Source organism: Tetranychus urticae, chromosome 2, assembly GCF_039701765.1.
Source record: "Tetranychus urticae isolate SD_2017Ah chromosome 2, NJAU_TeUrti_SD_1.0, whole genome shotgun sequence".
Lineage (NCBI taxonomy): Eukaryota > Metazoa > Arthropoda > Arachnida > Trombidiformes > Tetranychidae > Tetranychus > Tetranychus urticae.
In genome coordinates this window covers 28,259,858-28,286,608 of record NC_142959.1, presented here as the reverse complement: position 1 = coordinate 28,286,608, position 26,751 = coordinate 28,259,858, and the positions used below count along the sequence as shown (strand labels likewise).

Sequence of the window (26,751 nt, the reverse complement as noted above, 5' to 3'; positions counted from 1 at the left end):
TGATGATGGTGCAGATGATGAGTCTGAAGCTGCTGCTGCGGATGAACTTGAGGCTGCTGATGCTGCTGCTGATCCTGAACCTGATGAACCTGAACCTGAACCTTGTCCTGATCCTGAACCTGATGATCCTGAACCTGAAGCTGCTGATGAAGCTGCTGATGATCCTGAACCAGATGATCCTGATGATGGTGAGTTAGTTGAGTTTACTGGCTTACCAGAGTTACCGGTTGATGATGAATCTGAAGCTGATGCTGCTGATGCTGCTGCTGCTGAACTTGAAGCTGCTGATGATGATCCTGATCCATTATCTGATGATGGTGCAGATGATGAGTCTGAAGCTGCTGCTGCGGATGAACTTGAGGCTGCTGATGCTGCTGCTGATCCTGAACCTGATGAACCTGAACCTGAACCTTGTCCTGATCCTGAACCTGATGATCCTGAACCTGAAGCTGCTGATGAAGCTGCTGATGATCCTGAACCAGATGATCCTGATGATGGTGAGTTAGTTGAGTTTACTGGCTTACCAGAGTTACCGGTTGATGATGAATCTGAAGCTGATGCTGCTGATGCTGCTGCTGCTGAACTTGAAGCTGATGATGATGATCCTGATCCATTATCTGATGATGGTGCAGATGATGAGTCTGAAGCTGCTGCGGCGGATGAACTTGAGGCTGCTGATGCTGCTGCTGATCCTGCACCTGATGAACCTGAACCTGAAGCTGCTGATGATCCTGAACCAGATGATCCTGATGATGGTGAGTTAGTTGAGTTTACTGGCTTACCAGAGTTACCGGTTGATGATGAATCTGAAGCTGATGCTGCTGATGCTGCTGCTGCTGAACTTGAAGCTGCTGATGATGATCCTGATCCATTATCTGATGATGGTGCAGATGATGAGTCTGAAGCTGCTGCTGCGGATGAACTTGAGGCTGCTGATGCTGCTGCTGATCCTGAACCTGATGAACCTGAACCTGAACCTTGTCCTGATCCTGAACCTGATGATCCTGAACCTGAAGCTGCTGATGAAGCTGCTGATGATCCTGAACCAGATGATCCTGATGATGGTGAGTTAGTTGAGTTTACTGGCTTACCAGAGTTACCGGTTGATGATGAATCTGAAGCTGATGCTGCTGATGCTGCTGCTGCTGAACTTGAAGCTGCTGATGATGATCCTGATCCATTATCTGATGATGGTGCAGATGATGAGTCTGAAGCTGCTGCTGCGGATGAACTTGAGGCTGCTGATGCTGCTGCTGATCCTGAACCTGATGAACCTGAACCTGAACCTTGTCCTGATCCTGAACCTGATGATCCTGAACCTGAAGCTGCTGATGAAGCTGCTGATGATCCTGAACCAGATGATCCTGATGATGGTGAGTTAGTTGAGTTTACTGGCTTACCAGAGTTACCGGTTGATGATGAATCTGAAGCTGATGCTGCTGATGCTGCTGCTGCTGAACTTGAAGCTGCTGATGATGATCCTGATCCATTATCTGATGATGGTGCAGATGATGAGTCTGAAGCTGCTGCTGCGGATGAACTTGAGGCTGCTGATGCTGCTGCTGATCCTGAACCTGATGAACCTGAACCTGAACCTTGTCCTGATCCTGAACCTGATGATCCTGAACCTGAAGCTGCTGATGAAGCTGCTGATGATCCTGAACCAGATGATCCTGATGATGGTGAGTTAGTTGAGTTTACTGGCTTACCAGAGTTACCGGTTGATGATGAATCTGAAGCTGATGCTGCTGATGCTGCTGCTGCTGAACTTGAAGCTGCTGATGATGATCCTGATCCATTATCTGATGATGGTGCAGATGATGAGTCTGAAGCTGCTGCTGCGGATGAACTTGAGGCTGCTGATGCTGCTGCTGATCCTGAACCTGATGAACCTGAACCTGAACCTTGTCCTGATCCTGAACCTGATGATCCTGAACCTGAAGCTGCTGATGAAGCTGCTGATGATCCTGAACCAGATGATCCTGATGATGGTGAGTTAGTTGAGTTTACTGGCTTACCAGAGTTACCGGTTGATGATGAATCTGAAGCTGATGCTGCTGATGCTGCTGCTGCTGAACTTGAAGCTGCTGATGATGATCCTGATCCATTATCTGATGATGGTGCAGATGATGAGTCTGAAGCTGCTGCTGCGGATGAACTTGAGGCTGCTGATGCTGCTGCTGATCCTGAACCTGATGAACCTGAACCTGAACCTTGTCCTGATCCTGAACCTGATGATCCTGAACCTGAAGCTGCTGATGAAGCTGCTGATGATCCTGAACCAGATGATCCTGATGATGGTGAGTTAGTTGAGTTTACTGGCTTACCAGAGTTACCGGTTGATGATGAATCTGAAGCTGATGCTGCTGATGCTGCTGCTGCTGAACTTGAAGCTGCTGATGATGATCCTGATCCATTATCTGATGATGGTGCAGATGATGAGTCTGAAGCTGCTGCTGCGGATGAACTTGAGGCTGCTGATGCTGCTGCTGATCCTGAACCTGATGAACCTGAACCTGAACCTTGTCCTGATCCTGAACCTGATGATCCTGAACCTGAAGCTGCTGATGAAGCTGCTGATGATCCTGAACCAGATGATCCTGATGATGGTGAGTTAGTTGAGTTTACTGGCTTACCAGAGTTACCGGTTGATGATGAATCTGAAGCTGATGCTGCTGATGCTGCTGCTGCTGAACTTGAAGCTGCTGATGATGATCCTGATCCATTATCTGATGATGGTGCAGATGATGAGTCTGAAGCTGCTGCTGCGGATGAACTTGAGGCTGCTGATGCTGCTGCTGATCCTGAACCTGATGAACCTGAACCTGAACCTTGTCCTGATCCTGAACCTGATGATCCTGAACCTGAAGCTGCTGATGAAGCTGCTGATGATCCTGAACCAGATGATCCTGATGATGGTGAGTTAGTTGAGTTTACTGGCTTACCAGAGTTACCGGTTGATGATGAATCTGAAGCTGATGCTGCTGATGCTGCTGCTGCTGAACTTGAAGCTGCTGATGATGATCCTGATCCATTATCTGATGATGGTGCAGATGATGAGTCTGAAGCTGCTGCTGCGGATGAACTTGAGGCTGCTGATGCTGCTGCTGATCCTGAACCTGATGAACCTGAACCTGAACCTTGTCCTGATCCTGAACCTGATGATCCTGAACCTGAAGCTGCTGATGAAGCTGCTGATGATCCTGAACCAGATGATCCTGATGATGGTGAGTTAGTTGAGTTTACTGGCTTACCAGAGTTACCGGTTGATGATGAATCTGAAGCTGATGCTGCTGATGCTGCTGCTGCTGAACTTGAAGCTGCTGATGATGATCCTGATCCATTATCTGATGATGGTGCAGATGATGAGTCTGAAGCTGCTGCTGCGGATGAACTTGAGGCTGCTGATGCTGCTGCTGATCCTGAACCTGATGAACCTGAACCTGAACCTTGTCCTGATCCTGAACCTGATGATCCTGAACCTGAAGCTGCTGATGAAGCTGCTGATGATCCTGAACCAGATGATCCTGATGATGGTGAGTTAGTTGAGTTTACTGGCTTACCAGAGTTACCGGTTGATGATGAATCTGAAGCTGATGCTGCTGATGCTGCTGCTGCTGAACTTGAAGCTGCTGATGATGATCCTGATCCATTATCTGATGATGGTGCAGATGATGAGTCTGAAGCTGCTGCTGCGGATGAACTTGAGGCTGCTGATGCTGCTGCTGATCCTGAACCTGATGAACCTGAACCTGAACCTTGTCCTGATCCTGAACCTGATGATCCTGAACCTGAAGCTGCTGATGAAGCTGCTGATGATCCTGAACCAGATGATCCTGATGATGGTGAGTTAGTTGAGTTTACTGGCTTACCAGAGTTACCGGTTGATGATGAATCTGAAGCTGATGCTGCTGATGCTGCTGCTGCTGAACTTGAAGCTGCTGATGATGATCCTGATCCATTATCTGATGATGGTGCAGATGATGAGTCTGAAGCTGCTGCTGCGGATGAACTTGAGGCTGCTGATGCTGCTGCTGATCCTGAACCTGATGAACCTGAACCTGAACCTTGTCCTGATCCTGAACCTGATGATCCTGAACCTGAAGCTGCTGATGAAGCTGCTGATGATCCTGAACCAGATGATCCTGATGATGGTGAGTTAGTTGAGTTTACTGGCTTACCAGAGTTACCGGTTGATGATGAATCTGAAGCTGATGCTGCTGATGCTGCTGCTGCTGAACTTGAAGCTGCTGATGATGATCCTGATCCATTATCTGATGATGGTGCAGATGATGAGTCTGAAGCTGCTGCTGCGGATGAACTTGAGGCTGCTGATGCTGCTGCTGATCCTGAACCTGATGAACCTGAACCTGAACCTTGTCCTGATCCTGAACCTGATGATCCTGAACCTGAAGCTGCTGATGAAGCTGCTGATGATCCTGAACCAGATGATCCTGATGATGGTGAGTTAGTTGAGTTTACTGGCTTACCAGAGTTACCGGTTGATGATGAATCTGAAGCTGATGCTGCTGATGCTGCTGCTGCTGAACTTGAAGCTGCTGATGATGATCCTGATCCATTATCTGATGATGGTGCAGATGATGAGTCTGAAGCTGCTGCTGCGGATGAACTTGAGGCTGCTGATGCTGCTGCTGATCCTGAACCTGATGAACCTGAACCTGAACCTTGTCCTGATCCTGAACCTGATGATCCTGAACCTGAAGCTGCTGATGAAGCTGCTGATGATCCTGAACCAGATGATCCTGATGATGGTGAGTTAGTTGAGTTTACTGGCTTACCAGAGTTACCGGTTGATGATGAATCTGAAGCTGATGCTGCTGATGCTGCTGCTGCTGAACTTGAAGCTGCTGATGATGATCCTGATCCATTATCTGATGATGGTGCAGATGATGAGTCTGAAGCTGCTGCTGCGGATGAACTTGAGGCTGCTGATGCTGCTGCTGATCCTGAACCTGATGAACCTGAACCTGAACCTTGTCCTGATCCTGAACCTGATGATCCTGAACCTGAAGCTGCTGATGAAGCTGCTGATGATCCTGAACCAGATGATCCTGATGATGGTGAGTTAGTTGAGTTTACTGGCTTACCAGAGTTACCGGTTGATGATGAATCTGAAGCTGATGCTGCTGATGCTGCTGCTGCTGAACTTGAAGCTGCTGATGATGATCCTGATCCATTATCTGATGATGGTGCAGATGATGAGTCTGAAGCTGCTGCTGCGGATGAACTTGAGGCTGCTGATGCTGCTGCTGATCCTGAACCTGATGAACCTGAACCTGAACCTTGTCCTGATCCTGAACCTGATGATCCTGAACCTGAAGCTGCTGATGAAGCTGCTGATGATCCTGAACCAGATGATCCTGATGATGGTGAGTTAGTTGAGTTTACTGGCTTACCAGAGTTACCGGTTGATGATGAATCTGAAGCTGATGCTGCTGATGCTGCTGCTGCTGAACTTGAAGCTGCTGATGATGATCCTGATCCATTATCTGATGATGGTGCAGATGATGAGTCTGAAGCTGCTGCTGCGGATGAACTTGAGGCTGCTGATGCTGCTGCTGATCCTGAACCTGATGAACCTGAACCTGAACCTTGTCCTGATCCTGAACCTGATGATCCTGAACCTGAAGCTGCTGATGAAGCTGCTGATGATCCTGAACCAGATGATCCTGATGATGGTGAGTTAGTTGAGTTTACTGGCTTACCAGAGTTACCGGTTGATGATGAATCTGAAGCTGATGCTGCTGATGCTGCTGCTGCTGAACTTGAAGCTGCTGATGATGATCCTGATCCATTATCTGATGATGGTGCAGATGATGAGTCTGAAGCTGCTGCTGCGGATGAACTTGAGGCTGCTGATGCTGCTGCTGATCCTGAACCTGATGAACCTGAACCTGAACCTTGTCCTGATCCTGAACCTGATGATCCTGAACCTGAAGCTGCTGATGAAGCTGCTGATGATCCTGAACCAGATGATCCTGATGATGGTGAGTTAGTTGAGTTTACTGGCTTACCAGAGTTACCGGTTGATGATGAATCTGAAGCTGATGCTGCTGATGCTGCTGCTGCTGAACTTGAAGCTGCTGATGATGATCCTGATCCATTATCTGATGATGGTGCAGATGATGAGTCTGAAGCTGCTGCTGCGGATGAACTTGAGGCTGCTGATGCTGCTGCTGATCCTGAACCTGATGAACCTGAACCTGAACCTTGTCCTGATCCTGAACCTGATGATCCTGAACCTGAAGCTGCTGATGAAGCTGCTGATGATCCTGAACCAGATGATCCTGATGATGGTGAGTTAGTTGAGTTTACTGGCTTACCAGAGTTACCGGTTGATGATGAATCTGAAGCTGATGCTGCTGATGCTGCTGCTGCTGAACTTGAAGCTGCTGATGATGATCCTGATCCATTATCTGATGATGGTGCAGATGATGAGTCTGAAGCTGCTGCTGCGGATGAACTTGAGGCTGCTGATGCTGCTGCTGATCCTGAACCTGATGAACCTGAACCTGAACCTTGTCCTGATCCTGAACCTGATGATCCTGAACCTGAAGCTGCTGATGAAGCTGCTGATGATCCTGAACCAGATGATCCTGATGGTGGTGAGTTAGTTGAGTTTACTGGCTTACCAGAGTTACGGGTTGATGATGAATCTGAAGCTAATGCTGCTTTTGATCCAGAGCCACTGTGACTTTTAGTGAACATATTTGGGATGAGTTTCATTGTCACGCCAATTTTATCATTTGCAACGGCAGACTTGAAGAAACTGTTTGCTCTAGCACTCGTGAGCGCTGCAATAGCAGTTAAAACTAGGAATAGGTACAGAACTTTCATATTCATCTTGAATGTTTTCTGATCGTTAGATAACGAACTGATACTTTCAAATTCAATTCAAGCTTTTTTTATACTCATTTTTACTTGTCTGATTAGCAATGTTATTTGCATAGAACATACCAAGTAAGCACATGTTTTGAGTTCTTTATTTGTTCAAATAGTTTAATTTTGGTTTCAAATAAATCAACGTTTGTTTTAATTGTTTCTCAATCCGTCAGTTTAACAATATGAACAAATATAGACATGTAAAATGAATTGGTAGACTAATCATATGATTTGTCTTTAGTAGAAATCATTGCTGTATTGTGGTATCTATCCGATGGTCAACAAAGTCTCAATAAAAATTTCTGTTTAGCTACAGAGAGAAATAACCTTTAAAGTTCTATTGTGTGCTTTTTATCGAATATTCTGTTAAATTTCCTGACTTTAATTGCTCTTTTTCCAATATTATATCTCCATTGTTTATGCAGACACCAGAAGACAAAAATGTTTTCGTCGTAGAATAAAAAAACAAACTGTAAAACTGAAGGTTACATGCAAATCTGTTATGAATTCACCATTAAAGACAAATATTTAGATCAAATTGTCTGAAAATTTACTCCAAATCGTAAGTCAATTCCTCAAACATTTAAAAGGTTGATAAATGAATAAAAGATGAATTGACTAATTAGTGAACAAGAATCTTTATTTGTGCCAACTTATTTTCATACTGAAACTCAATTGAATTCTTTTGTACATTTCATTTCCTCTTTTATTCATTGATGTTCCGGTTTACTGTGATAAACTCATTAATTTCATAAACATTTGAAACTTAGCATAACTAAGAAGGAGCGAGTAGAGAAAAAAGTTATATCTTTAAGGCAGAATGGAAATGAAAAACAAAAAATTAAACTCAACAAAGAATGTGAAAAAGAGGAAAAAAGAGTCAAAACTTGTCAAACAAATTGCCAAAAAATTTATCAAGATAATCTTTTGCCTTTTCTTTAAACTTTAAAAGTGAAAGCAAAAGAAAACATTTTCTTACCTTTTATTTCACCTGCTTAATGAGCATGATAATAAATATATTATTTGCTGTTGATGCAACTCCATGTAAATAGCATTGGAATAAACTTTCCGCTCATCTAATTTACAATTATTTTCTATTAACAGCACCCAAAGGTATAATTTGAGTAGCAACAAAAGTAAAATTTTCATTCTCGAAGCGCTTCTCATCAGTTTTGATCCAATTTTACTTGATCCATTCCTCAACATTATTATCATTTTAAACTTTCAATATTTCAAGTTAAAACTTTTTCGTTTGTTTCATCATCAAAATTTTCCTTAATAATGATATTCAAATGATAATCATAGTGTTCAACCGATGAGCTCCAATTGTTTATTAGCGTAAAAGAATGAGAATTAAGCTACAAAAATTATACTCTTTCCAATTAAAATTGATAAACTTTTTCGTCTAAATATTCAATGTTCAATCGTCATTCATCATGTATTTACATGAAGCAAAAAGTCGAGTGAAAAAGTGTGATAAATGATTGAGATTCATGGTGAATTACAATTGCTATACACTTGATCATATCATTAACTTGAATGTCTATTCACATTACTTTGTATCCTTATTGGTTCTCCATTCACTTTTACCTTTCCACCAACTTGAAGATTAGCCAAGTATAATAATGCATCTAACCATGTATTCAACTATTATCATGATTATCATTATTATTATCGATATTATTATTGGTCGATCTTTTCGCATCTCAACAACTTGTGAGTTACATTTGACTCTCAGGTAATAATGATGAATAAGAAAACCAAAGAGTAATAACGTTTTCTAATAATAATAATAGCAATAATAATATAATGATGATAACAATGCAAGAACCGAGTGTTGACTGAAGATGAAAAAGAGGCGAAAAAAGAAAATTGGTAAATTGAAAGAAATTTATTCACAAGAAATTCATTGGTCAGCCTGAGCTGAACAAGAAGCTCAAAGGGTCAACCTAGCTAGATTTTTGTCTCTCCATCTTCACCCAATTTCCATTTAATTTATTTTTCTTTTCTTTCATTTCCGATCACTCAAATCATCATCATCATCTTATTTCCTTATTTTCACATTTGTATTCATCTTCATATTCACCTTTTATTCAATATATTTGAGCAACCATTTCATGATCAACTCTTTATTAATAGCAATACAATTGCATCTCGAGAGTAAAAATTTAATCAAAAAAGATACAAAAAGCTGAAGAAGGAAAATGAACAGTAAAATTAGCTTTTCTCTGTTTTCGCTTTGTTCAAACTTTTCAATAAACTTTCCACACTTTGATTATTCTTTTGATTAAATTTTGAAATCGATAACAACTTGTTATTAATGGCTCATTCTTGGGTGGAGATTTTGAGTGTTCAACCTGGCGCCTTTGCCAACCTCAAATGCAGACTAATTAAGGGTTGAAATGGTTGACCACAAATAGAGCATCGTCAAGACTGATAATGGAATGAAAAATTGTGATTTTCTGATAAAAAGTTGTGTGAAAAATCTCTGCCTTTTCAAATGATTTATGAACAATATTGAAAAATGAAAGATTAAGAGTTTGGATCAACATCAAAAAGTTGAACATTTTGTGAATAAACTTACACACCTTGGATTGCTTGTGAATCATTACAATATCGAGTTGTTCATTATTGCATTCAAAGTGCAATTGAATTTATCAACTCTCAAAGGTCTTGACATGATAACATGATGTTAACCCTAACACTGTTGAGATTGTGCAAGTGTTGAAAAACAGTGTTGATGCCAATTGGAATGCAAGGAAATTGAAGTGAAGAGAAAAACAGATTTTAATTGTATTCACAAAAGGGTCAACTAATGAGATTAAATAGGCAACTAAGATTCAATGCAAGTCGAGTAAATGTTGGTTAATTTTTCACTGATTGTTATTGCATTCGATTAAATACATTACCATACTCTTGTCATGTCCTTCAACCTTTCCCTTTACTTTCATTGTTTCCACCTTCACCTGAAGTTTGCTCAATGGTTTTACCTTTAATTGATATTGCATGTTTTTATAATACAAAAGCTTGTTCAGTAGCTGCAAGTATTTAGAATACAAAAGCAATTGTTTCTACTTTTATCATAAAACAGGGACCAATTAACATGATAATAAAGTGCACATGTTTTCAGATAATTAGAATGGAAAATCAAACGAGAAAATCAATTCGAGTAAACAATTAATATATTATTAAGGAGAAGGAGGAAAAAAAGGTGAAAATTGTTTTTATCTTTTCCTTTTTATTCGCTGCAGAAGGTAATTCATTCCCAGTGAGGATAAGAGCGATGGCATTATGATTAGAGTTTCAGTATCTGTTGTTCATGGAATGTGATAGTCTATTGACGGGTCAGTAGAGACATGGTTATATGGAATCGATTTCAAACTGTAAACATTTTGCTTGTTTGTTGTTGAAAAAAGAGATTAAAGGTTCATCTGAAAGTTCATTTGTTATGCACAGAAGAGTGAATTCACTGAATCATTATTAGCAAATCTGTGTCATTTCTTGTTTCATTCATTGTTTACTCATATTGCTCAATCATTCATTGTTTGAGCTTGTTTTACTTCAATAGAAGCGAGAGAAATAAGAAAAAGACTAAACCAGTTGACCACTATTATTGACCAAAAGTTGCATTTATCTTCATTTTTCATTTCTTCATTGCAACCAAAAAGTGTGTAACAAGACATTGATTGTACAACATGCACAACTCCTCTTTTAGTGTTTGCTTGGGCAACTTTGCTCAGTGTCTTCACTCATTGCCACAATTATGTTGACCACAGTGAGACCAAAGTGTGAACCAAAAAACTGACTATATGCATGAATCAACAAACAGAGGCTTTTGTCTGTGAGTGAGGGTTGCAGTTAATGATGATGATAACAATAAGGTTACACCAATATTTGCAATCCATTGACCATGACAATAAGAATCGAAGAAAAAAATGAAGCAAAAAGAGAAAAAATAGATTACAGTCAATTGTTCCAATGACCTTTTACGGAGCAAAAATTATCATCCCTCTCATGACCACAGCTAGACACGGTTGATCCTTTTCTGGTTTCCATGAAAAGTCAAGACATGACAATGGACCAAAAGAGCCTCTCATATATCATCATCCTATTAGCCATCAATGTAATTATCATTTACAAGAAAAGGGTTCAAATCATTATTCATTTCTCGCGAGTCAACATGCGAAATGCGTGTTGATAATGTTCATCTGGGTAGTGTCAAGATTATCACTCGATGCATCAACTAATCAATTCTCATTGCTTCCCACTGTGATTAAATTAAAACATCAAAACTTGATTATATGTGAAAACATTTTTGGTGTTAATTAAAACATTAATGAATATTAATTGATTGAAAAGTGAATATTCTGCAAGTTGGTTTTTATGTTTGCAGTCGATTTTTTGTTTTAATGTTCCATAAATAATAATTAGTCTCACATTGTGAAAAACGATGAATTTCACAAATTATTATTGATGAGAAGTGTGTTTCATCGAGGAGTCCCACAGAATCAAAGAATTGAATTTTCCATTTCAAAGCTTTTCCAGTTTCCACTCACTTAACCTACCAAAAGAGTTGAGTCTTTTGTCTCCATAGTCAAGACCCAAGTGAAGAGTAAATTTTGATGCAGCAAGACGCTTCACTTAGGTTGAGCTGAAGGAGGAAATGCGTGACATCGATGGTAATGTGTTTGAACTAATTATCAGTGGAAGTAAAAGAGCAACAAAAGATGACAAGAAAGGATAAAATAAAAATTAATCTTGGGAATTTGCTTTCAATGGAAAAGAAAAGTATTTTCGCGCTTTTTCCTCTCTTTTCTCGGTGATGAAGTGAATATAAAAAGGCAATGTTTTTACAGGAATAAATGATGAGTTGGGTAAACTTTGACAACTTGTTGTTCAAAAGTGCGAGGACAAAAAAGACGGATGAAAAGTATAAACATTAACATTGGATTGGCTGAGCATCCAAAGCAACTGGGAGTTGAGAAAATGATTTTTTTTCTCCACTTTCTTTTCTTCCATTTTAGATAAACTTAAACTCTTTTTTAGCATCTCCTTGGTGATACAAGACATTGTTATTTGTACTTTTTTGTTTCTATCATTATTCACATCATCATCATCATTGTCATCAACCTTTGTTAATGCTTTTTACTCTATTATCTTCATCAGCATCAGCAAGCATCCATATTTACTCCCAGTGTCTATTGATAATAGAAATAAATTTCTTCCTCTTATTAACAGAAAAAAAGGGTTATCATCATCAACAACTTTTAATAGTTTTTCTTTAAACCAAAGTAAAATGTAATATCGCAGACTCTTTGTTAACCACTAGAATCATCTTCATCTGCATCTTCATTCATTAGCATCTATTGATGGCAAAGATGAAGATGTAAGTGAAACAAAAGTGAAACACAAAAAAGTTTTAATAATAATGAGGAAAACATTGGTAAATGTAAAGGAGAAGCAAGAATTGAAAAAGGGAGGGAAAAACTCTTTTTTTTGCTTCTCTCTTCGAATGAATGTTTCCAATTCTGTAAACAATGTTTAATACCAAGCTAATCTTTTCAATCTTCATCATCACCATCATCTACCTCATCATCTTCATCCCTTAATTTCTTTTCCCTCTCTTTCTCTTCCATTCAATTCAACACTTTTCTCAACAATTTTTTTCTTCTCTCCTTTCGCTTCCTCGACTTTTCGAACACAATTTTCTTAAATTAACTTTCATTGCCCTTTGCTAGTCTGCAGTTACTTTGCTTCTTTACCAAGGGATGAAAATTGAAATGTATTGATCATGTTATTTAAACACCTCAGTATCCTAATAAGATTGGCAACCATGATTAGCTTAAATAGAAGGCAACAATTTATTTAATTTCCGTTTTCCTTTCAACAACCTTTAACTGCACCTTTTACCTTTTCATGGCTTTTTCTTTCTCGTCCTTCATCATCATCGTATTATCATTATCCAATTCTGTGACGAGAATAACTAAAAACTGGAGCAACCATGGAAATGGTGAAACTCTGTGCATTGATACATCAACAAGTTTTCTGGTTATCCGTTTGAACTTGCTTCATGATACTAATGTGACGATAAATGAATTGTAAACTTTTAGGTTTGAGAAAAGGATTGATTGATAAAGAAAAGTTGAACACTCAGATTATTAAGTGACTGGGAAATGGTGAAATTGATTCAACAAAATATGTCAATCAACGTCAACATTCAATTGTAAAAGTTTTTACGTGAAAAAACATAAAATTGCAATTCACTGATCAAACATCAGAATTGTATGCTTTGAACAATCAATAAAAATCAATTAAAAGTTCAATTTCAAGATGGAAACATGGTCTGGAAAATGAAAATTTATTCAATACTCTGATAGTAAAAGTTGATTAAAATAAAATGGAACAAAATTGAAACAAAAAATGTTATATTAGGTTGCAATAATCGAGACAAAAAATCGATAGCAAACATTTTGAAGCAAATTTCGATTTGATTAATGTCAAAATCAATGTACAGCATTTTGAGGTGAAAAGTACTCGACCTTTGATTAGAGAAATTGAACCAAAGCTTCGATTTTCTCGGTTCTTATTGGCATATCAATTTCAATTTTTTGTTTTAGTGAATTTGAATCGTTGCGAGATTTTAACTACCAAGACTGATTTGATGAACAAAGTTTGTTACCCAGTGTGGTTATTCAGCTTTCGGTTAAAAAACTAAATGCAATTCACAGATAAATCTGGAACCGTATTGACACTAATGGAGAAATGAGTTAAAAGCCAACAATTAGAGGTTTCAGTATGTCCGTGAAGCGATACAGTTTAAAAGAATCTTGTGTTAGCAATTAGAGAACTTTAGTGGCTATAATACAGGCAAAAAAATTTATAAACCGCCTCATTCGAAACAACAAATTGTAAACTCTTCAAACCAAATAATTTTAACTGCTCAATCCAAAAAAATCCAAGATCTCATTGGTTTTATCGAAAATTTTCCAGATTTGCTCTTCAATACTGACCTCATATCGGTAAAATTGATATTGAATAACACCAAATCATAAAATTCCACATTAACCGATCCAAGCCGCTATTATCGTGGCCCTCAATCGGAATATGATGAAATCAACAGGCAGAAACTAAATTGAAAACTAAGAAACTTGTTCGAGAAAACACTAGTCCTTGGACTTTCCTGCACATTAGTCCTAAAGAAAGATCTTGTTATGAGCAACAGTAAAAAATGATGGATCCCAACTCTTCATCAAACTTCGTCAAACCCGAACATCACTTGCTTAACCGATCTGTTTCTTTTCAAAGTATTTACCATAAACATCTAAAAGTATTTAATCCATTTCATTTTGAGTAACCTCAACAGATTATTGCATTTTTCTTATTGTTTAATTTCTAATCATTCTAGGGATTCTTTAGGAATGTCTTCAAAAGCTTTATTTTAAAGTTTTTTATTATCCGCTATCGTGTAAAATTAACCCAAACCAGGCACTTAGCTGGATAAGAGTCTATAGCTTTGGATGCGCTGCTTTGAAACGCGTGGTAAAGTCGAAAGCCAAACATGTTAAAATTGCAACAAATGAAATTTTCCGGTCTTCAACTGATACACAGAATTTGTAATGAGTATGCAAATTTTGAATTTCAATTTTGCTCACCTTTTTCTTATCCTTCCCTATCATTGATCAACAATTATGGGATGGATATTATTAGATTTGGATTTCCATTATTTTTCAATTTATAAGCTAATAAAATATTCATTTGACAAACTGGTAAACAACCTTAAGGTAAATTCATTCTCGTCTTATACACTGTTTCTGTTTACCATCATCAGTTAATGTTCATGTTGAAGATAAAAACAAACAGAAAAACTGAATCCATCATTTATCAGTTCAATGTTTCACCTCTAATACCTCAATCTGTATCATTTTTCACTGATTATTTTTGCTCTCCTCACAACCAAAACATCATTCATTTACTTGCCAATAATACATAATAGCAATAATAATATTGTTTTCCCATGTCAATGTTGCCATAATAATAAAAAGAAAAGATTATCACTCCATTAATAGGATAAGCTTTTTTGTCATCCAACATATTAAATGGAGAAGAAGATGATGAAGATAAAGTCAAAATGAGAGACAAAATAATAATGGCTTTGGGTGATATTTAATGGCTTCTGACGATAATAATAATATCATGTTCATTTTCATCTCAATCCTTCATTACCTTTACATTGATTTTATCAACAAAGCTCATCATTATTAATAACAACATTAACACGCTGATAAACATTTATATTTAATCTTAATATTGATCTAATCTTTGACCTTGATAGAGATAAAGTTCAGAAAAAGTTGATCAAAATCTCGATTCGAATATAAAATTTTCGAAATTTCATCAAAAATTTCATCCGAATTTGAATTCATTTTCTTCGTCATGATCTTCATTATCACCTAAAGTTCATCTCAATCAATTTCAACCTTTTCGTTGGAAATGTGAGAATGAAAAAAGAGAAAAATTCTTCTCTGAGTTCTTTTCACCTTGAAAGATGAATTTCCGTCTCCAATAGCTGTTCATCAATTTCTCATTCTTTCTTATTCCATGGTGAACAATATTGCCATTGATATACCTGACTGAGTAAGATTATCAGTTTTGTCTTCTTCTTCTGAACAGATCCATCTCTGGACAGGTTGGCAAAGAAAAAGAGAAAAGTCTGAAACTTTTTATGCTTATTTTCATCGTCTTCATTCCATCCATTGAACCCATTATTTTAAGTTTTTTGTTCATCATTTTCATCATAAACTAACATTCTCACTGATTCACTGTTCATCATCTTTCCTCGATTCACCTTGATTCATCTGTCAATTCATCTTTTTCAATTGTCTGTCTATCCAGTAAATAGTTTTGTCCCTTTCATTCTTCCTCTTCTAATCGTCTTTCCTTTACAATAAAAAAACTTTTTGTCTTCTCTCTTCAAACGAAACAAGTGAAAAGAGGAAAAGCAAAAAACAATGAAACCAAAACTGGCCAACTGAGAACGAGTCTCTTAATAGAAACAGATTAATATCCGATTGAATTGATCATCATTAGTCTTTCCTTCAATGTTCATCTCCTGTTGACCCAATGGATGACCAAAAGTAAATCATGACAAATATCATTATCAATATTAACAGTGACAAGAGACTGGACAAAACAAATAGAGACAAGAAAATGGTTAAACAGTTTCCCCACAAATCCAACCTAAAAAAAGTCTACATTTTTTAACCTTAAACCATTCAAGAACAAAATGAATTTTCCTTTCAAATGAACTCGGCAAACACCAAACTTGATGCAACATTTCAACCAACCTTCCATGTTTCAGTTGGAACTCATTTCATGTAAAGATTCAATTACATTCATCAGCTAATAACTTATTGATTTTCCCGTCAAATCTCTTCCATCAAGAAATATGAAAATATTCAATGTTCAAGAAAGTTGATAATTACAGTTGCAATTGAAACTTTGATACAAAATGATATTTTTCCAAGATAACTTTTCAATTTGTCAAGTCACTTGAGTCGACAAAAATTGTTGAAATTTTTTGCTTCACCTGAAGATGAAGAGAAGAGTAAAAAATGGAAAAAACGGAAAAATGTAGCAAATCATGTTCTCAGGTAAAACTCCCAGTTTTGTAAAAATTTCATTCTGTTACATGTGATGAAATTAATTGGTTTGACAACTGATAACTGATGTTGGGTGAAAAGAAGTAAAATAATAATAGTTGCTGGATAATCAATTACTGTAAAGGTATCCATGTAAGAATAGATTGATCACTTACGATGATGAAAAGGTAAAGTTCATGAGAATTTTGAATGTGTACATTATCTTCATTTTTTCGTCTTTAGATTATTCTTGTTCCTTTTTGCTTCATTCCATGGAAGGAAGAAAAAAGTTATTGAAAGTTTGTCATGATGAGAATAGCAAAGTTGATTAAAGAGGAAAATTAAAAGAGAAACAAAGTTAAGAACAATAAGAAGAAGGTAATTTATTAACAGACGGAACATGATGATGAGGAAGAAAAGGTAACAACATTTTTACCCTGCAAATTGAGTAAAATGAATATTCAAAGTTTCCATTCATCATTGATCTGAAAATGTTTTTTTCTTCTTCTTCTACTTTTTTCTTGTTCGTCACAATTTTTGTTGCAGTTTCCCTGGTTAATTGATAAAGTGCGTGATGCTTAAATATTGTGATTCTTGAAGGATATTTTATTCCCTTTTTACTTCACTTTTTTGCCATTCTCATCATTTTCTCTCTCTTTCATTTTCCGATCATCATGATTATCCTCACGACATTATCCCTTGCTCCAGATATTCACATTTATCCTGTTTACTTGCATGAGCTTTTCTTTCCAATTCAATCTGTTTATCATTTTTTACTCTTTAAATGGTAAATACTGTTTAACCAGTAAATGCTTGTATCAATTGCAACTTGATTTATGTGCTCAACTGAATCACTTGTTTAGATTCATTTGGATGATTCAATTAAAAAAAGAGTTACACATGTTGGCGAGGAATTTTTCTCACTGATAATTTATTGAATCTTTAAAAGTTTCATGAATACAAGATGAACTTTGGTTGGCAATGAAATATCCTGCTGTCGATTCGATTGTTTTCTTGGATCTGGAAAGTTTAGACTTGGTTTGATTTGTTTTTTAAATTGTTTTCAAGCGACTTTAATTTTTCGTGAAAAACGGGAAAAGTTTCAATGTTTAGGTGACCAAGTTGTCTTTTGAATTCAAAGTCTAGATTTTCAATCATTATCTGGACAGCTTGCCGTTCGGTAAAGCCAGCATGTTGAGCAAACCATTTGCAGTCTTTGAAATACTTGTCGATGCCTGTTGACTTGCAATACCTTAACCTCAAGAAGGCTACAACTGGTGATATCGAGTCAAACCTGGCGATCATTGACTCTCTGAAGTTGTCCCAGTCGTCATTGCGGGAAACTATGCTGGCGTAAGCTTTGAGAGCTGCACCTTCGAGGTGGATTCCAACACTGAAGATCCAACCCGAAGCTGGCCAGTCATTCTTAATTGCTGCCATTTCCCATTCATGGATCCATGTTTCGAATTTTTCATCATCGAACGATCCTTTAAATGGTTCGATAATTGGTCCACAATCAAACTTTGAATCTTTTAGTCCAGGATATGGAAATAAAGAATCACTTATTTCACTTTTGGAAACCTGAGAAAGTTCAGACATGATGAATTAAACAAATGCAAATTAGGCAATCACAAGTACATTGAATAAGCAATCACAACGGTAAAGTGAAGAAAATAAAAAATTTGTTTTCTTCGTCTCAACGGATTCTAAGACTAAGGTGAGGCTAAAAATATCCTTAAGGATTAAACAAAACAATTGAATATTAGAGTTGAAAGGAAACAAAAATGTTTGATAAACAAGTGTTTTGAATCATTGATTTAAAGTTGAATTTTTTTCTCATTTTTCTTCTTCTTTTCTTTGCTTCATCTTAATTGAAAAAGTTCAATCTTTACTCGACTCTGTTTTTTCTCGTTATTTTTGAATCCATTTGATTTACCATCAAACATTTTTACCTTTCCTCTTTCAATGGATAATATTATCAAGAAATGCCTGTAGCTATCGATGGAAAGAAAAGAGATTCAAAAGATGATGAAAAATAATCAAAATTATCATAATATTATAATAATAATGTAAAGATGGAAAAGTTTTTCTCAAGAAATGAAAAATAGCTATTGTAATGAGAAAAATATCATCACCATGAAAGATGCTTTTTGTACATTTAAAAAGATCTCTCGACTAATTGGATCATAACCATAGTTTAATAATGCATAACCCTTTGTTTATTTCAACCATTCACTTTTGCAAAACAAAACAACAGCAAAAAAGCCTCTTTCCTCACTTTTTGCTCAGTTCATTTTCATCTACTTTTTTCTTCGCTTTAACGTCTCGAGTGCGAAGAGAGTGAAAAAATTGATAAATGTTGCCATTATGAAATTAATTGGCAACCAAAATGATTCTTGATCGTTGAGACAAAATTATCCTTAATTGGCATTCCAAGTCTAATGAGTTAATTAGCTGATTGTTGTTTCATAACTTGGTTAACTTTTGAGCAATTAATTTTATTTGCTGCAAATGCAACTTTGCATTTCACTTGAGTGGCTTGAAAATAAGAGCTAACAGTTGCTCCATTTGCCTTCAAGGTGGTGATGATTAAGAAGCAAAAATATTATTACTACATTATCAAGTGTAAGTATAGTGAGGAAAGTAATTTTATTTCTCATTCAAAGCATCGCCAGATTCTTCATCGCTGGAAACTGATTACATGAGAAAATCACGAAAATCATCTTATAATAGTAATTAATTATTGACGTTTGATTGTAATGCGTCTAAACTTATCTTTCAGATGACTGATTGAGATTAACAGTTGTTCCCTCAAAGGTTTCAGACCCCAGAAGTAGATAAGTAAATAACGAAAACTTTGAACTATTTTTGATGACACTTTCTCTATCTACGAAATAGTGACAGAAAAGAGATAGCACTGTTTCAAAAATAGTTCAGTTTTCGTTATTAAAAAAATTTTGTTCATGTAAAAACTTTAAAATGTCAAAAATCTATGGTGCTGCATCTGGCGAACCTGAATTGGCTCTGTATTGTACACCCTCAGCTGTGGTGAAAGAAGCCCGGAAGTGTACAAAAAAGGGAGAGAAATTATTGATAATAACTTCTAGTTTCAATGGAATTGAGTATGATGGTGCACATTGTCGTTTGGTAATTATTTACCACGATACATCATGTAAAATGGTAATTTACGACCCTTTCGTCCCTTTGGAAGTCAGCCCAGGTACTATCGAAAAATCAATAGCTAAAAAATTAAACATTAGATGTGGCGAAATAGCATCTGGATCGCATAAGCCTCACGAGCGTAACTGTGTAATGAACAGCATTAAAAAAGCTGTTGAGATAATGGATGGAAAAGATAAACTTAAAATTGTAAAAAAATATGATTTTGTTTCAAAAAAATATATCTAATAAAGTATTTCTATGTTTATCGGTTGTTGTTTTTGTTTTCCCTTTTTTCCCCTTATTTTCTACTTTTTATGCGCGCGTTAAGGCCTCCCCTTAAGTTATCAATATCCCCTACTTACTACTCCCAGATTCAAACTATGAGATCCCCAAGACTGAAGAACCATAGTCTAAAATGCTCAAGGTCAACCAAGGTCACTCCGTTATTTAACCTCGAACTACCATTTGGAGGTGATTTTCTGATTTTCTGAAGAAATTTTTTCTGCTTTTTGGACTATCAGAAAATCACCTCCAAATGGTAGTTCGAGGTTAAATAACGGAGTGACCAGATTTATCAAACAATAATAGATCATAGATCACTATGAGTTATAACCTGATACAACTGTGCAAAAGTGTTGACAGTTTCAGAAGATGATTTCAAATGTCAGACAGAGGTCAAGTAAACGCCCTTCAGCACTACGACTGTCATAGTTTAATGACTATTTACAATAGAGATATGAAAGAGCCGTCGCTATTACACGTCGTTCACCCGAATCCAAGCTACCACAACCGGAACTGGATTCATCAATTTAAGTCATGTTCTTCGTTGAAACGACAGTAGTTTTTGTTGTCTATTAAAAATTTAATATCATGATGCATCGAGCGTTTATGCTAAATTACAGCTTTCAAATCCTGTCGTTCTTGTCATAATTGTTGTTGACTTCATTTCATCTTGATTACTAATTTGCTTTCAACAGTAAATCTAATAAAATTGACTGCCTAAATATAGTCAAAGTTTTCATCATAATTAAAAATAGTGACTTATGGTTCTAAGGCACACCATATTTTCGCGAGCTTCCGTAAGCTGCGAACATGAAGTTGGAAACTAATGTAAATTGTATTCTTGCCGATCGTTTCCTAAACAGAAGTCTATTCAATACCCAAAAACTGCAAAGTAAATCTTTTAAAACATGAGTATTGATTGAAAAAGTCAACTTTTTACTTTTATTTAAAATAGTTATCCATTAACTGTATCTTGCTCTGGATTCAGCCTGAAGCAAATTCAATCACAAGTTTTAATACACCTTTAAATTGTATGCATACATAAATATAAGTTTTTTATCATGAAACAGGGAATGATTTTGGTTGAGGATAATGTGAATAGAATGAAGATTTTTTGATTGATATGTAGATATGTCGATGAAGCCAAAAGATTAGTGTAAGATGAAAGAAGAGAGCAAAGAGGAAAACATATTGGATCAGATTATTCTTGGAATAAAAAGAGAAGAAAAAGTTTTCTCCTTTTTTTTCTCATCGCTATTGTATGATGTGATTATATTTTTGGTGTAATCAAGTTCATCAATCGGTTTTAACCGAGTAAACACCATTGATAGATGGTAATAGTATACACATTATGTAATATCATGGAATCAGAACTTGTTCATGTTCCTTTACGTCTTGATACTTGTTTTTATCCACTTGGTCTACATCCAACATTCATATGTGCCTTGATTTCCTGTTTAATGTGAGTATATTACTTGTCACTGAAATTTTGTTCAGCAACTGGCTAAAAGAGAAACTCGAGAAAATGAATAAACTCCATTCAATATTGTTGCTTGAAAATGTTTCTCTTCGCTTTCCTCAAAGATTCTCATAGAAATTTTCTTCTCACATTCAGCTTCATGATAATAATTGTTTCCTTCATTTTTTCTCTTCTTCTTTCTACTCCATCTATTTGATGTATTACTTACCATGTTATACCTTACTTTAATATCAAACATTTCCATCTCTGTTTACATGGTAAAATGATAAACAGCAAAAAAAAGGTAAACTTCTTTTTTCGATTCAATCATGACACATCTTGATTTATTAATTTGGTATCGAGTAATCAAAAGATTGGAAAAACATGAGTGATAAGTGATGAAGAAAAGGCGAAACAAAGATGAACAACAAACTGATCAACAATTTACTGATTAACAAGCAAAGCTAAAAGAGCTAAATCTTGCCTGTTTTTTCCAATTATCATGTAAGTAGTTCATGAGGAAATTGACTAATGAACACTAAATTGATATCTAAAAACGAACTCACAAGTTTCCGATAATTCTCATCACTAGATTTGCTGATCAAAAGACTTGACCGATGGAATTTCCATTTTCTCGAAAATTCTCAATATTGAAATTCGCTCGGAGTCTCAGAATCTGTGAAGATGCTCATGACTCTAGGAAAGATTTATAATAGGAATGATAATGCGATTTCATGTCGAGTGTTGAATCTGAACGAAACCACAAACTCATGACTTACGTGAATGGTTAATATTTAATATTCAATACCATGAGTAGAAAATAAATTTGAGTTAAAAAACAAATAAATAAATTTCTGAGTGCGACTTTTATGACCTGAGCAAAGGAAAACTTGAAACTCTCAAAACGATATTAATAATAATAGCGACATTAAAGTGTCTTGACAAATTTGATCGTAACTTGAAAATGCATTTGAAAGTGAAAAATGTTTTGAATTGTTCACTTCGGTCATTTTTGTCATTAATTGAAAGAAAATACAAAGTAAAAAATGTTATCCAACAAAAGCATAAAACTTACAAAGTTAGTCAAATTTTTTATTTTCATAAACATTATCATTGCACAAATAGTAATAAATGGTTATGATAATGACAGCAACAATAATCATAACAATAACCATAATAATTGAATGTAAAAGTACAACAAGAACAACAATTTCGAGCAATTTATTAGCTGTTTAATGCTTCTCATCATCAGAATCTTCATTTACAGCGTAATGATATTTACTTTTTGTTATTAATTTTTCATTCTTATTGCGTATCCATTGTAATTTGCCATTCAATCTTATTGATTTAGTGCGATAATTATTGTGCTTTTTAATGATTCATTGAACATTATTAATTGTGTTTGAGTTACAAATGAAAATTATGAAACTTTTGCAACAATTTTATGATATTAAGTTGACAGTTCATGGAAAAACAAACTCTGAGCATTCCTTTCGATGCAAGGAAAAGAAATGTTTCATTGAATATTCCATGCAATGTTCAAGTTGAAACTTGAAAACCTTGAAATTGATTGGGTCATTCAATGGAAAATTTTCACTTGTTTTTCATCGAAAGCTAAACTGTTTCCATTAATAATTAAATCGTGAAATCACTCGATAACTTTAGCTTGTCCAAAGGTAAAGGCTTTTCACATCATTTCACACTCTAAGTTGGAAGCAACAAGCAACTTCGGTCCATCAATAAACAGTGACTTGCGGTCGTTTACAAGCTCAATCAAGAGTCCTGGTCGAGTAAAGGTCAAGTTGAGGTGTCTTGCAAGTGTGAAACAAGGAAAAGTTGTAAATAAAGTGAATCAAATTGTTAAGTGCATTGATTCAATTTTAGATTCAGGTAACTCAGGATTGACAATTTTTTTCAATTTGAATGAAACACACAATTTAATTATGTAAAATGCATGGAATAATAATCAGAAAACGAACAAGAAGAAAAGGTAAATTTCAATGTAATTTTAAAGCAATTTAAATTCAATTCATTTCGCTTCTTGATTGACAAATTGTTTTGATTAAATTGAGAAGTCAAATGGATGAGGAAATGAGACATTTGTGAAGCAAGTTCATGGACAAGGTGTGAGAAATGTATGAACAAGGCACAGAGAAAACTGAGAGTCTAGAATTAATATCGTGGAAATTACTTTATCAGATCTGTCAATCAATCAAAGAGGACAAAACAAAAGGAAAACATTGAGATTGAGTGAAATTTGAGAGCAAGATATTCATGAAAGTGGATTGAATGGTATTACAAATTGGTCAAGTCTTGGAAGCTAAAAGTTATTGAAAAGAGTTAATAAGGAAAGAAAGGTTGACAAAAAAAGTAAATCATGAAAGTTAGCGTGTTAATCATGTAGATGGGTCTACCTATCTGGCCACAAATGACATTGACTGAGCCTTCACTTGAATATCGACTATAAAACCATTCGATAAACTTCACAATCGATTGAAACAAATGTCAAGTTTTACAGGATTACCATGAAAGCTGAAAGCCTTGAATGGCTGACCTTTACAGTCTTTGCGAATCATCAGTTGAAGCAACCGGTGCAGTTGCAAAAAAGATTAAAACTTTTACTTTGAATTCTCAACATCATCTAATCAACTAAAATCAGAATCTCATTTTCAAGTTCAATTCATGAATCTTGTTTTAAAACAACATTGGGTTCATATTAAAAAACCTTGATAACTTTTCGACACTCATTTTCTCTCTCTTTGTTTTACTTTTATTCATGATTACCTGAAGCTGAATGAGACTCATTTCTGGTTTAATTTGCGTGAAAAGATTCAAAGTGAAGTCTCATTGTCGCCTAAAATGTAAAGTTATTTTTTCTTCTGTTTGTACTTTTCCGCTTTTTCGTGTTACAATTTTTAGACCAATTCTTATCAACTGAATGGTTCATCAATTTGAGCATTTCTACAAGCAAACACTATTCATTATTGCGATTGTTTTAATCACCGCAAAACCATTTGATTGAGTGTACAGTCAACCAATCAACCTTTGATCATGTTCAAGTTTATTAATCATTCTTGAGTTCACTTCATCACTAATCAAACTTGTATTTCATCTATTGTGTCTGCGAAATATCACCAAATCTTAATATTGATTGCTTTCAACTTGGACTATCATCATGGCTGGTGAAGTTTTTTTTGAGTTTAACTTCTTTCCTTTCCTTTTCGACTGTTTTTTGGCTCTTTGCTGATCTCGTTTGGTCCTAATTTCAACTTTAATCAATTATGCCTTCCGTTTGGAGTAAATTGGTTGATAAATTATTGATGACCCAATGGTCATTTCCATACAATTGCTACGAGATTGGCCATGCCTGGGAGCCTTCGTGTTCAGCTTCAGCTGTTGATCTTACCCTTGATGTTACCGAAAAAGCTCTTGGAATGTATTCCGCTTTATATTTTGCTAACTTTGCTTTTCAACGTCGATATAATTTTAAAATGTTGACTTCTACTTTGACAAGCATTACACGATCTTCGGCTTTTCTGGGCTTCAATTGTCTCGCCATGTTTACCCTTGTCTGTGTTTTACGTAAAGTTTCCGGTAAATTTTACTTTTCTCTTTTTGCCGCTATTCCAGCCTTCTTTGGAAGCTACTTGGCCATCTATATTGAACATCCTGGTCGACGTAAAGCATTAGCCTTTTATTGTGCCAACATTGCCTCTGAGTGTATTTATCGAGTTGCTCTTCGTCACTCTTATGTTAGACCTTTGCCAAAAGGTGAAGTGATTCTATTTACAGCTTCAATCTCTATGCTTTTGTACATTGCTTCACGCTATGGTCTGCGTCGAGATCCAATTGGTATGGCTTTGAAGTTGATACTCGGTAAAACTGAGTTTAAATCATCAAAGTCAACCTCTGCTATTGAGTCAGTTGAGGCAAAGAACAGTGAAAATAATAACGATTTCATTGATAATAACAACCGAGTTAAACCATCGATTGGAAGTGTTGCAAGAAACAACATAAATGGATCAAATAGTTCGCTGGTCAAACACGAAGTTGGTCCACAAAATAGTCTCTCTCCATTAGTTTTAATGAAAAGACTGTCTACTTGGATCATGTCAGGTAAACATGCAACCTGTGGTCACTCTTCCTCTTGTCTATTTTACAGCCTCAAAGGTTTTGCTTCTAGTTTTTTGAGTCTTTGGTTTGGCCAAGCAGCGTTAGTTACTGGCCTTAAAATATCCTCCATTCGTAATGATCCAAGTCTAATCCTAAGAGCTTTAACAAACCGTAAGAAACTCGAGCTTTGCCTGTTTGCATCTCTCTTCACTGGAATATATCGTTCTTCTCGGTGCTCTCTTCGTTGGTTCACCGGCACAAATGAACCCTGGCATTCGGCTGTAGCTGGAGCTCTGTCTGGTCCTGCAATGGCATACTATCCAAGCTCAATGATTGCCATCAACATGACTTGGAAGTGTTTAGAATGGGCTTTACAGCAGGTCTGCTCCATGCCTTATGTGCCTTCATATGATACTTTAATACCATTCCTCTATGCAGTCTCGGTCAACATCATCTTTGTTACCCTCGTACTTGAACCGAGTTGCCTTCGACCCTCTTACATTCAATTCATTGACACAGTCACTCATCATAAACTTCATCAAGTCAATCGAGGTCTATTGAAACTTTTTGGTACCGATGCTCACATTGGATATGAAGACTTCTTCCCTGATTTGGTCCCTGAATGGTGTAGCAACAAGTTTATTGAAAGTGTCTTCGTCTGGATGCTTTGATGCTTCCATCTTCAATCACATCATTTTACACAACGATCTCATGATCTACCTATTAAACCTTCACCCGGACGGCTTAACTAGTCAGCCTTATACCATTGTCATCATCACTTCTGGTTACTGAGTAAATCCCGAAATAAATCAAATTCAGTCCTCTAACTCTACGTCTATTCAAAGTTTAATATTACCAATAAAATGAATTACACAAAGTGAACAAAGATTTTCAATTTTCATTTCCTAATAAGCAATGAACTAACAGACACATGATAATGTCAGTACGAAAAACACTAAAAATCTTTCAATCTTCCTGATCCATCATTGCAAAAGGCGATCCTGAAAAGAGAGATGCTAAAGCTTCAATTGTCAAATTGGTCAGTTGAGAAATAAAAGTAAAAAATAATTTTAATCATAAGCAATATAAATACACATATTTTATAACAACTTGACCAAAACTTTTTCCTCCCAATTTCACTCTCACTTTATTAGTTTGACCTGGACACTATTGTAATTGATAATAAGCAATTAA

General features: G+C 36.1%; 1 protein-coding gene across 1 annotated transcript; it reads left to right on the top strand.

Moving 5' to 3' along the window:
- The first annotated feature begins 24,725 nt into the window (after window positions 1–24,725).
- On the top strand, window positions 24,726–26,228 carry LOC107360280 (transmembrane protein 135-like). Its single transcript, XM_015926906.3, has one exon. The coding sequence runs from the start codon at window positions 24,726–24,728 to the stop codon at window positions 26,226–26,228; it is 1,503 nt and encodes a 500-aa protein (XP_015782392.2).
- Window positions 26,229–26,751: the final 523 nt, after the last annotated feature.